Source organism: Sorex fumeus, unplaced genomic scaffold (genome assembly GCF_029834395.1).
Source record: "Sorex fumeus unplaced genomic scaffold, SorFum_2.1 ptg000129l, whole genome shotgun sequence".
NCBI classification, from domain to species: domain Eukaryota; kingdom Metazoa; phylum Chordata; class Mammalia; order Eulipotyphla; family Soricidae; genus Sorex; species Sorex fumeus.
In genome coordinates, this window is record NW_026606186.1 from 7947406 (window position 1) to 7960943 (window position 13538).

The 13538-nt window shown below is 38.1% G+C and overlaps 1 protein-coding gene across 1 annotated transcript; it reads right to left on the reverse strand.

The window, feature by feature from the left end:
* Positions 1 to 7956: 7956 nt before the first annotated feature.
* LOC130045732 (olfactory receptor 1J4-like) lies at positions 7957 to 8901 on the reverse strand. Its single transcript, XM_056138569.1, has one exon. It carries the CDS (start codon positions 8899 to 8901, stop codon positions 7957 to 7959), a length of 945 nt encoding a protein of 314 aa, XP_055994544.1.
* Positions 8902 to 13538: the final 4637 nt, after the last annotated feature.

The window sequence follows — 13538 nt, forward strand, 5'->3', positions numbered from 1 at the left end:
GCACAAAGCGGCACTGGAGGGTCTGCACTGGGGGCGGGTAGGATGGATTCCTGAGATGCTGGGAGTGTTCGTGTTGGGCTAGCAGGCTGAGACTCAGGCGTGGGGATGATGAGAATTTTAAAGGACTTCCTCCATTTTTCATATTCATCATATCATTCTCCACCTTTGCAAATGTTGAATAAGAATTTGAATGCCATCAGATAAATTTTGGAGGTCACTGTTGTTGAAATCAATACTCTCATAGGTGTGATCAACATTTATTATGATCTGACTTTATGATTATAACATAAACGTGGAGTGAAAGCTTTATAATTTGTAAACGTGGAGTGAAGGCTTTATACTTTTCCTATCATTACTCAATAACTAATGTACTGAGCACTTATCTGTCTACGACAAACATCTTTTCCAATCTTTTGCCTATTTAAAATTCTGTTTTATTTTTCAGCCAAAACCCAGGGTGCTCGGAGTTTACTCAGAGCTCTGAGCTCAGGTTTAACTCATGACAATCTCAAAGCACACCAAGTGCCGAATCTCTGTAATATATCTCTGACTCCCCCAAAACTATTTTGTTATTTTGAGTCTTGAAATTTTTTTGTGCATTTTATAAAGGTGAGAGTTGAGTAATTTTATTGAAAGAGAATTCACTGTACAGTTCTTTATATATTTTGGATACAAATCCTTGATTTCATTATTACTTAGAAGTATTCTCTACCCTTTGGTGACTTTTTCTTTAATTTTCTAGCAATATTACTCAGAATGGCATAATCACAATTTCATCAGCCCAATTTTCAAAACTGTAGCACTGTAGCATTGTCCTCCCGATGTTCATCAATTTGCTCAAGCGGGCCCAGTAGCGTCTCCATAGTGAGACTTTGTTGTTACTGTGTTTGGCATAACGAATACATCATGGGTATTTTTTTAAAATCGTGATTTTTACATTTCTATAACAAAATATATTCGTGGTGCCCAGTTTTCTTCTCCTCCCAGGTCAGTCAAATCCAGAACTTCGCTTTCCCTACATACACACCCCAGGCATCCTCTAGGAACCTGGGTTGCCCGCCCACCATCCTGAGTCTCTTCCTGTTCATCCTGTTATGCCCGGTTTTCTTCTCCTCCCAGGTCGTACCTTCCCTCCACACACCAGGTACTTGTAGGGGGTGTGGCCTCTGCAGAAGTGGGCATGGCCTTTGGAGAGGTGGGTGTGGCCTAATTTTGGGCTGCAGGTAAATTACTCATATCTAGCAACCTCATGTAACAGCTGAATCTCCATACCACCACAGCAACATGAAGAAACAATGCAAATATCCACCACGAGGAAAGGAGGGTGAAAAGAGTCCAAAACTTCATTAGGTGTTACTCTCTTAAGGGAGCTCTCTGAGAAAGAATCAGATGTGAAGTAATGAAGATATTCAATGAAGTCAATGAAACAGTGAGACAGATATCCAGTAAATTAAAGGAGGGTGAGATACGATAGCACAGCGGTAGGGCATTTGCCTTGCATGCAGTCAACATGGCCGACCCGAGTTCGATTCCTCCGCCCCTCTCGGAGAGCCCGGCAAGCTACCAAGAGTATCTCTCCCGCACAGCAGAGCCTGGCAAGCTCCCTGTGACGTATTCGATATGCCAAACACAGTAACAACAAAGTCTCCAATGGAGACGTTACTGGGCCCGCTCGAGCAAATCGATGATCAACGGGAGGGCCTTTACCTTTACCTTTATGAAAGAAACAATCAAGAAAATACAGGAAGAAATGAGATCAGAAAGTGGAAAGCTATGCACAGGAATGTCACAAATAAAAGATTCGGTAGATGAAATTAAAAAACTTAGTCTGCGCCCTCAACAGTAGAATGGCTACAGCTGGAGACAGAATCAGTGAGCTGGAAGATGAGCTGCAGGAAGCCTACAGTCAACAACAAATAATGACAAGAGACCCCAAAATAGCTCTAGAGCAAATCAGAGTAATAGGGGATGGTAGCAAGAGGACAACATTAGAATTATGGGAGGACCAGAAGGTCAGGGAAACAGTCTCAATGAAAAAGTCGCGGTTAAACAAATCATTGCTGAAAAGTTCCCAGAGCTGAACAATACAGGAATCCAGATTCAAGGAGTCCAAAGGGTGCCAAAACATCAGAATTCTTTCTCAGAGAGCTCCCTTAAGAGAGTAACACCTAATGAAGCTTTGGACTCTTTTTACCCTCCAGCTAAATGAGACCCTAACAAAAACACTCCAAGACATATCATGGTTAGAATGAGCGATGCTGCCATGCTGCCAATAGAGACACAATACTGCAAGCATCAAGGTCAAAGAAGGAAATTACATACAAAGGAACACCCTTAGATTCACAGCAGACCTATCAGAGGAAACCCTCTAAGCCCGAAGGCAATGGGGGGATATAGTGAAAAAACTCACTGAAATGAATGCTTCACCAAGAATACTCTATCCGGCTAAACTTTCACTCAAACTTGAAGGAACAGTACACTATTTTCTGGATAAACAACAGATCAGGAACTTCATAGGCTCAAAACAAAACCTAAAAGAGTTAAAGAGGCTACTGTAAGACAAGAAAAACCCCTACAAGCACAATAAACCGTTACAGAAAGATGGCACAAAACCCCATGACAATAATCTGTCTCAACGTCAATGGTCTAAATTCACCAATTAAGAGATTCAGAGTGCAAAATGGATTCAGAGACAGAACCCAACATTCTGTTGCCTACAAGAAACACAACTGAACAACCAGAACAAACACAGATTCAAAGTCAAAAGATGAAAAAGAATCCTGCAAGCAAACAACCCCCTCAAAAAGCTGGAATGATCTTACTAGTATTGGACAACATAGATTTCAGGTTGAAAAAGATTAGAAGGGACAGCAAAGGCCATTTTTTATTAATCAAGGAATATGTACAGCAGGAAGAAATCACAATCCTAAACTTATATGCACCCAATGAGGGACCAGCCAAATACCTAAAACAACTGCTAACAGACTTTAAGAAGGACATTACAAGCAGCACAATAGTAGTTGGAGAATTCAACGCTGCCTTATCACCTCTAGATAGATCAAGATGCTTAAAACTCAGCAATGAAATAATGGCTCTGAAGGAAGAAATAGAAGACATAGGGCTAATAGATCTATACAGGACTTTATACCCCCCAAAAAGAATACATATTCTTTTGCAGTGCACATGGAACAGGTTCTAGAATAAATTATGCACTGGGCCACAAAGCATACCTCAACAGAATCAGGAACACAGACATTGTATCAACTATCTTCTTAGACCACGATGCATTGAAGATAGAAGATAATCATGTACATATGCAGAAAATAAAACAATAAAACACCTGGAAATAAACAACTCAATGTTGAACAAGGAGTGGGTCAGAGAGGAAATCAAGGAAGAAATCAAAAGATACCTGGAAACAAATGAGAATGAAGACACGAGCTACCAGAACCTATGGTATGCAGCTAAAGCCATGTTAAGGGGGAAATTTATAGCTTTGCAAGCATTTCTCAGGAAGGAAGAAGAGCCCACATAAACAACTTGACTTCATAGCTCAAGGTCTAAGAAAAGGACCAACAAAAGGAGCTCAAAACAGGCAGAAGGAAAGAGATCAAAAAACTTATAGCAGAAATCAACAATATAGAATCCCAAAAAACAAATGAAAAGATCAATGAAACCAACAGGTGGTTCTTCGAGAAAATAAACAAGATAGATAAACCACTAGCAACATTCACAAAGAAAAAGAGAAAGAAAACCCTAATAAACAGAATCAGAAATGAGATGGGGGATGTCACAACATAAACCAAAGAAATTCAAAAGATCATCAGAGACTACTTTGAAATCTATTCATTGCAGCACTGTTCACAATAGCCAAAATTTGGGGGAAAAACCTGAGTTGCTGAGAACAGATGACTGGTTAAAGAAATTTTTGTACATCTCCAAAATGGAATACTATGCAGCTGTTAGAAAAGATGAAGTCATAAAATTTACATACAAGTGCTTCTACATGGAAAATATCATGCTAAGTGAAAAAGACCAGAAAGAGAGTAGTAACAGACATAGAAAGACTGAACTCATCTGGGGATTATAAAGTAACAGAATGGGAGTCGAACACCCAAGAATAGTTGAGATAAGTACCAGGAGGTCTGCTCCAGGGATTGGAAGCCGGCAGCACATGCTGGAGGAAAAGGCAGCTCAGATAGAGAAGGGAACACCAAGTAAAAGATGTTTGGAGGACTGACTCGGAATGCGAGATGTGTGCTGAAAGTAGACTATAGACCGAGCATGTTGGCCACTCAATACCTCTATTGCAAACTACAATACCCTGAAAAAAAGAGTGAGCAAAAGGGAATGCCCTGCCACAGAGGCAGGGTGTGGGGGTGGGAGGGCTACTAGTATCATTGGTGGTAGAGAATGGGCACTGGTGGAGGGATGGGTACTTGACTGATCATTGTATAACTGAAACCCAAGCACGAAAGTTTGTAAGTCTACAACTGTACCTCATGATGTTTCACTAATAAAAAGAGAGAGAGAAAATATTTTTTTAAAAAAATAAAATGTATTTTCTTATTTTAGAAATAATTAAAAAATGATTTAGGTCAATGATTTACAAACTTCCCATAATAGAATTGCTGGCACACAGATTACTATAAATCTTTTGAAATCTGTGCTTATCACAAATTAAAGGATTCTATGCCACATATCTTATAAGTATTTTAAACTTAAATATTGTATTGAATTTTATGCGTATATTCTTTCCATTTTTAGTCATTGAAAGAATTGTCTAAAATTTTACTTTACTCAGATACATCTCTGACCCCTTAAACTCAGCTCTGTGAACTGTCTCTCCATTTCTGTTATTTGTTTCATTTCTGTGTATCTTTTAACCCACGTGAGACATATTGCTCCGTATCTATTCATCCCCTCTGATGAACTTTGCTCAGTATAACTCTCCAGATCCATCCAGGTAGGAAGTAAGTGTGTGATTTCATCTTTTCTTAAAACTGAACAAGATTTCATAATGTAAATATCCCACAGTGTCTTGACTCATTCATCTATAGTTGGACATTTGGGCTGAATCCATATCTTGACTATTGTACAAAATGCTGCAATGATTATAATGTGCATATATCCTTTTAAATTCATGTTTTTATAGTTTAGGGATAGATGTCAAGAAGCGGTATTGCTCTGTTGCATGGGAGCTCTAATCTTATTTCACTGTATTACTGTATCACAGTCATCCCATTGTTCGTCAGTTTACTTGAGCGGGTGCCAGTAAGGCCTCTTTTCGTCCCAGCCCTGAGATCTTAGCAGCCTCATCTTACTCATCTTCAGGGTCAAGGGAATGATACCTGTTAAAGTTACTGGTTTTAGCATATCGAATATGCCACGGGGAGCTTGCCAGGCTGTGCCCATGCGGGCAGGATACTCTGTAGCTTGCTGGGCTCTCATATATATATATATATATATATATATATATATATATATATATATTTGTTGCCTACTGTCTGAACTCCATCAAAATGGTGTGGAAATTATGGAAAATGAGAAGTGTCTTATAATGTGTTAGGAAAGCAGCCTGGAGCGTGGTGGCGGTTGGGTAGTAGAGGTCAGCTGCCGAGGCTGGGTACCTTGGGGAGGGGAGGATTCTTGCCTGCCCTCTTTCTGGGACGCCCTGAGTGAAAACAGCCTGGTGCAGAGTCCAGAGTTCTTATTTAACAAAAATAAATTTCCATATCTCTTTCCATAGAGATTGAGAAGACATTCCCATAACAGAAAATAAAGGTTCTCTTTTCACCACATCCCTCTAGTCATTTCTCTTGGAGAGGAAACAGTTCATAATCCAATGTGATCTCCTTTGTGATTAGTTCTATTTTTCCGGCCAATGATTTGAGTCAAGTTGTTTCTTGAGATAATATCAAGGAGAGTTATGACATGTTTTCCGTATATGTTCTCTGGATTTGAATCAACTATCAAGGACTTTAATCCATTTAAAATTAATTCTCTGCATGGTAGACAGGGATTCAGATTCTTTTAAATTTTTTTTTAATGCAGCTATCCTGTTCTCCCATTTGTTGAGGATACTCTCCTAGGTCCTTATCAAGTACCTAGCAAATTTTGTCAATAGGGGGCTGGAGCGATAGCACAGCGGGTAGGGCGTTCGCCTTACAAGCGGCCAACATGGCCGACCCGAGTTCGATTCCTCCACCCCTCTCGGAGAGCCAGGCAAGCTACCGATATGCCAGACACAGTAACAACAAAGTCTCCAATGGAGACGTTACTGGGCCCGCTCGAGCAAATCGACGATCAACGGGAGGGCCTTTACCTTTACCTTATTAATGAGATAATCCATTCACTTTCCTTGCTTTTGCATATTTTTAATTTCTCATTCTTTTTTAATCAAGTGAATTAATGATCAGGATCATGTAATATCATGCCACTATTTTGATCTTTTAACCAACCTTTTATGATTGATTTGTGGTTTCATCAGTACAGAAAATTTGCCTGATTTGAGTTGACTTTTCTTATATTTATCGAGAATTATTTTGTGTCCCATCATAGGCTTTATAAACTTGGTGACTATTCCATACACCCATGAAAAGAAGGTGTATTCTGTTGCTTAATTTTGTGTGCAAGGAATGGGTCACACTAGGTGATGCTCCAGGTCTATTCTTAAATCTGTGCTCTGGAGTATCCCCTGGTGGTACTTCAGAGACCATATGTGTGCTAGGGATCAAAATTGGGTCAGCTGTCTGCAAAGCAAGTGCCTGGCCCCCTGTATTATTTCTTATGCCAGTCAGTTCTTTTTATTTGTTTTCATTTTGGGGACACACCAGTAATGTTCAGGGGTTAATCGCAGCCTGAGAACTTGGGAACCAGTCTTGGTAGTACTCAGAGGACCATTTGGAGTGCTGGAATTGAGCCCAGCTCAGTCACATGAAGGCAAGCACCTAACCAGCTGTACTATCATTCTGGTACCTGTTCTGTAGCTTTTTAAATAAAAAATTATTGACTTGAACTTGGTAGCAAGAGAATAAATTCTTATATATGTATAATATATTATTTCAGAGAAAATGTTATCACGCCTTGCCCACCACCAATGCACCATTTTTGATTAAATGTTCTGCCTTAATAGTCTAACCATTTAATATATTAGAAAGATCTCTTTAATGCATCAGTAAGACCATTATTTCCTTGTCAAGTTTCTTATGGATTATTCATCCATTGTTGTAAATGCATTTAAGATTTCTCATATTTGGAATGCCATAATATTCCCCTCAATGTAGGTCAATAATGGTTTACTTAATTTTGTGTTCCTATAATGGTTACATATGTTCTAATAAACTATATGTTGGTGGATTGGTATTTTTATAATTACCCTGTTTCCATAACTTTGTCTTGCTACCATATTGTGCCAAAAGTTTATCTTATAATATAGCTTCCCTGACTTTTCTGTCATTATCATTTCCTGTGTAGATCTTTCACTTTTCACCTTTCACCTTTCACTGACTATGATTGTTTTTAGAACAGTTGTTTGTTTGTTATAAATAGCATAGAACTTGCCTCTCTCTTTCTTTCCTCCTTTCTTCCTTTTCTCCTTTCTTTCTTTCTTTCTTTCTTTCTTTCTTTCCTCCTTTCTTGATATCTGATGGCAATATCAAGATTCTGAGGACTGGTATAAATCCATATTTAAGAGGAAATGCAACGTAAACATTAAAAATTTATAGTGGACATTCAGAATAAAATTTAATAGAAAACATTATTTCTGTAAGCCTCTCTTCCTTTAACATTCTCTTGACCGGTCAGTCTGGGAAATAAAACCTGTTTTATGTGAGTAGAGTGGGACACAGAAATACCAACCTCTCAGAGATTTGTGTGTAAACAGGTTTATCAGAGCTCTGAGAATATGTATTCTTGTATAATAGCTTCCTTATACTTTTGTATATAATTTTTATATCATTCAGACTTAAAGAATATCATCTTATTGGTAAATACCTTTAGGGCTTGTTTTATATCTCTGTTTCTCAGACTGTAGATAAAAGGATTCAGCATCAGAGTGATTATCATATACATCACAGAAGCAGCTATTTCTTTAGCACTGGACATGGCTGGTGAGGAAAAAAAGTACACTTCTGCAACGGTTCCATAGAATAAAACTACAATGAGAATATGTGAACCACAAGTAGAAAGGACTTTGAAGAATTTCTTAGTAGAAGGATTTTTCAGAACAATGGACCATATGCAGATATAAGATCCCATGATAAAAATGAATGGAATACATTCATACATTCCTCCCTCAATGAATATGACCATGTTATTGAGTGAAGTTTCTGAGCAGCTTACCTCCAGCAATGCAGTGAGTTCACAGAAGAAGTGGGGGATGGTTATATCTCCACAGAAGGACACTTGGATCAAGAGCAGGGAGTGCATCAGTGCTTGTGAAAAATTGATGATGCAAGACCAAGCTACTAATGAGATACATCGCTCCTGCCTCATGATCTTGTTGTACTGGAATGGCTGACAGATGGCTACATACCTGTCATAGGCCATCACTGCAAGAAGGAAATTGTCAGTACAAACAAAAAATATTAAAAAATATACCTGAGAAATGCACCCCGAGTAGGGGATAGACTTGTGATTACTCTGCATGTCCACTAACATTTTAGGAACCGTGACAGATGATAAACACACATCATTGAAAGCCAAAAGACTAAGGAAGAAGTACATGGGTGTGTGGAGACAAGAGTGTACCCTGATAAGTAGGACGATGAGCAAGTTTCCCAACACAGTGGTTAGGTAGATGACCAGGAAGAGGATCAAGAACCAGCTCTGTTCTTCTGGTGGTATAGGGAGACCCTGGAGGAGGAATTCAGAAACTCTGGTCTCGTTCTGTTTCTTCATGATGCTCCTCTTTCTTCTACTAGTCAAAGAGAGGGAAATGTTCAGAAACTAAATAGCCATATTATAGTAACACAATTTTTACGTGAAAGTGCTGTTATTTTTTAACTAGAGTTTGTTCACAACTCACATGTATGTATGCACGAATCACCAAGTACCATTCAGGTTCTAATAATATATCATATCTCCATAATTTATAAGATATTTTTCTTAACCTGGAAAAATACTTTGAACAACAACTTAATTAATTCTGTGTACAAAGCAATACACAAAGTTCTATACACAAGAGTAAGCAAGCAATGCAAAGTCTCAGTGCTAAAGGAGTGTACAAAGCCATAAAAATCTAAGTGCGCACAGTTGCATTGATGCTACAGATAACATTGAAAGGAATGACAACGTGTATCTAACAAAAATCTAAATCTTAATTAACACACACTGGCTCTCCTACTCCTCATTTTTTAGCATGCCATGATATGCTAATTGACATCATTCCAACATAGTTGAAGGAGGGAATATTTGCTGTCCTTAGATTCAAGATAAATAGCAGGATGGCGAGTATTTCTTAGAGAATGAACTGCTCAGGGACACTAGTTCTATCTTTCCAAATTCCCCAAGATGAATAGTGACTGAATGTGAGGTAACACCACAATAAACTAATAAACTATAACAAACAAAGAACCTTGTTTTTCATAGGATTTAACTTTTGATTATTGTAGTCCTTTACCTGGGAAAAGATGAACAGACAATGTTCATAAATAACCCATAAAGCTGAACAATAAAATAACATACTGCCCCCTTTAAAATGGACAAGAAATTGAAGAGAAATCTTACCAAAGAAAAGATACAGATGGAAAATGTGCAGACAAAACTTACTCACTATTGCTTATTATTAGAGAAATGCAAATTAAAACAGCAGTGAGATACCACCTTACACATGTGAAAATGTATCATATCAAATGTGCAGAAAAATCAAGAACAGGTGATGGTGTGGAATAAAAGTCACTATTAGTGAGAATAAATTTAATTTATTTGCATCAAAGAAGCATGGTGATATCTTAAAAATATATTTACCATTTGATACAGCAGTCTATCAATCAAATAAAATGCTATACAAAAAAGATGTACACTACTATGCTCACTATAACACTACTCATAATACCCAAATCATTAAAATAACTCAAGCATCCTGCAAGAGATTAGCTATTATAAATTATGTGGTATATATTTACAGATTGACACTAATTACCTATTATTTACCATATAATTTCTTTCATTGATTTTTAAAGTCTATATGCATATATGTAAATAGGTCAAAATATATTACATCAAATAGAAAAAAAAGAGTGTGAGATATCTATTTATACAGGCTTATTTTATAAATCTAAAAGTATTGTCCCAGAATTTGGAGATTTACGAACCTTGGAGATTTATGACAACAACATTTATTTTGAGGAAGGATTATTAACCCTCTTGTAGATTGAACACTGATTATTTGCCAGACAAAGTGTTGAATGATTAGTGAATATTTTTCAATTTAAAATCTCAACATAGCATTGTGATCAAGACTAAGGTAATCCTTAAAGAAACTTTGGTACATTTACACAATGGAGTACTATGTAGCTGTTGAAAAGATGAAGTTATAAAATTTACATACAAGTGGTATTACATGGAAACTATCATGTTAAGCGAAATGAGTCGGAAAGAGCGGGATAGACACAGAAAGACTGCATTCATCTGAGGAACATAAATCAACACAATGGGAGACTAACACCAAGGAATGGCTGAGATTAGTACCAGGAATTTTGCTCCATGACTTGAAGGTCAGCCACACGTGCTAGGGGAAAAGGAAGCTCAGATAGAGAAGAGAGCACCAAATAAAGGGTGTTGTGAGGATTCTCCCAGGGTGGGAGAAGCATGCTGAAAGTAGACTATAGACCAAACATGATTGCCACTCAATGCCTCTCTTGCAAAACAAAATACCCAAACAAAGAGAGAGAACAAGGAGGAATGCCCTGCCACAGAGGCAGGGTGGGATGGGGAGGATGGGGGATGGGAGGTATGCTGGGACCCATGGTGGAGGATGGGCACTGGTGGAAGGATGGATACTTGATCATTGTATAACTGAAACCAAGCACAAAAATTTATAAGTCTATAACTGTACCTAATGGTGTTTCACTAATAAAAAAATTTTTAAAAATTTAACAATAAAAAAAATCTTTCAACATAAAAAAGTACCTTAAATTATTTCCTGGAAAAAATGATGAGAATAAATTTTCCAACTAATGAAGATATGGGATTAATATACTCAAACACTTAAAGTAACTCACTTTCTCAAAATAAATGGAACTGCCTCGACTCCTCAAAAAAAAAAATGACTAAGGTAACCTTTCTTTACCACTGGAAACTGAATATAAGAGACAAACATTGCAGATGCAGACTGTATATTAGACTTTCTGGCTTATTGAGATACTGGAATCATAGGGAAAATATTTTATATTTACCTAGAGGAAGAAATGTACCCGATCCTTCCTGCTAAGTGTAGCAATGTGGCCATCAGTGACAGACTTCTGAGTGTCTGTGGGCATAAAGATGGGCCCCATTAACTCACAGATACCATCAGAGAAATGTGGTATAAATCAGACGTCATTAATAACTAATAAAAACTGTAAGTTTGGATGAGATTCAGAGATAACATAAGAGACATAAAGGAAAGCAAAGATTACACATCAACACATTACTGAGTTAGGAATTCAAAACTCTCCCGTATGACCATGGGTAAACTCAGGAAATTTCTCCTCCTTGCGGGTGACCATATCTATGTCTCTCAGACTCGGTATTGTCATGACTTAACTATGATATCTGTTTTCAAGTTGTGAATTTGAAAGAGATTGAACAAGAGCAGGCTAGATATTTGGTAATGAGGGTCCAAAGCACACTCAGAGTGCTCTACACTTGCTTCCTGGGACTTCCCTTATGCTTTGCGCACTGGTTGTAGAGAAAAGAATCTTTATGTGACATTAAGTTTTATTTATAAATTTTTTTAGATCTTGCCTTTTCTCCAGTCTTGCTCAGTTTTTTTTAAATTGTTTTGCGTATTAGTCTCATTCTATGTTTTTTATATCGCAAAATGACTGCAATCACTTTGTGTCTGTCCCTTTCTTCTGACATATTTACAGTAGAAAAAAAGGTTCAGGAAGACTGGTCCATGGATGGTAAGTTGCCAGAAGTAAGGGGGAGAGGGCAGTTAGGAAAGAGATGCAACCAATAAGACAATGACAGTTGGAAATGATGACTGTGGAAAGTGCTGATTACTGGATGGCTACATGCAAAAAAATGGGCTCAGATATCTGCACAACACCATATACAAAAGTAAGATCCAAATGGATAAAAGACCTCTACATCAGAATAGAATCCATAACGTACATTGAAGACAAATTTTGCAAAACCCTCCATGAATTTGAAACTAATGGTAACATAAAAGATGTCATACCACTGGCCAAGCAAGTGAAAACAGAGATAGACAAATGGGACTATCTTAAACTAAGAAGCTTCTGCAATTCCAAAGAAACAGTGACCAAAATACGAAGAAAATCTACAGAATGGGAAATGATATTTGCCCAACACACATCCAACAATGGGTTGATATCAAGGATATACAAAGTACTGTTTGAACTCCACAAGAAGAAAACATTCAACCCCATCAAAAAATGGGGCGACAAAATTAAGAGAAATTTTCTCAAAGAAGAAATCCAAATGGCAAAAAGGCACATGAGAAAATGCTCTACATAATTAATCAGAGAGATGCAGATCAAAACAACAATGAGATATCATCTCACACCACAGAGACTGGCCCACATCCAAAAGAACAAAAACAACCGGTGTTGGCAGGGATATGGCGAGAAAGGGACCCTCCTTCATTGCTGGTTGGAATGCCGACTCGTTCAGACCTTTTGGAAAACAGTATGAACGATTCTCAAAAAATTAGAAATTGAGCTCCCATTTGAACCAGCAATACACTCCTGTAAATATATCCCAGAGAGGCAAAAAATTATAGTCTAAGTGACATCTGCACTTGTTTGTTCATTGTAGCGCTGTTTACAATAGCTAGAATCTGGAAAAAATCTGAGTGCCCAAGAAAAGATGACTGGGAGCTCTTTGGCACTATTGCGGCAACATGGGAAGATGCCATCATTGACAACATTGGCAAAGATTACGATCGATTGGTCCAGCATCTTCATGACTGTGCAAGGAATGCTGAGAGAGAGAGAGAGAGCCACACACACACACACAAAAAAAACACATGTCTTTGAAAACTCGAGCTCATTCGCCAACCAGCTTGGCACAAGCCTCAGGCAACCGCAAGCGAATGTCCAAGCTCACAATGCAGTGCAGAGAAGCGATAAAGGATGACCTCAAAGAGAGAAGAGCAGCAGTGCTGGCAGATGCAGCAGAAGCCAGGAAAAGCATTCGCAACACCTGCCTGTCCTTTGCCAACTACAAGACCAAGATGACTGCCCTCAGATGACCTGATGGATCTATCGCATCTTCCATAAGTGCAGTGGAGAAGATTACCTACGACTTCTTCTCAGATCTCTTCAATAGCCACGTCTACCTGCCCACATACCAATTTCCGCAGGATG

Excerpts from the sequence above, each read along its gene's own strand:
- LOC130045732 (XM_056138569.1), bottom strand. The coding sequence starts at position 8,901 with ATGAAGAAACAGAACGAGACCAGAGTTTCTGAATTCCTCCTCCAGGGT.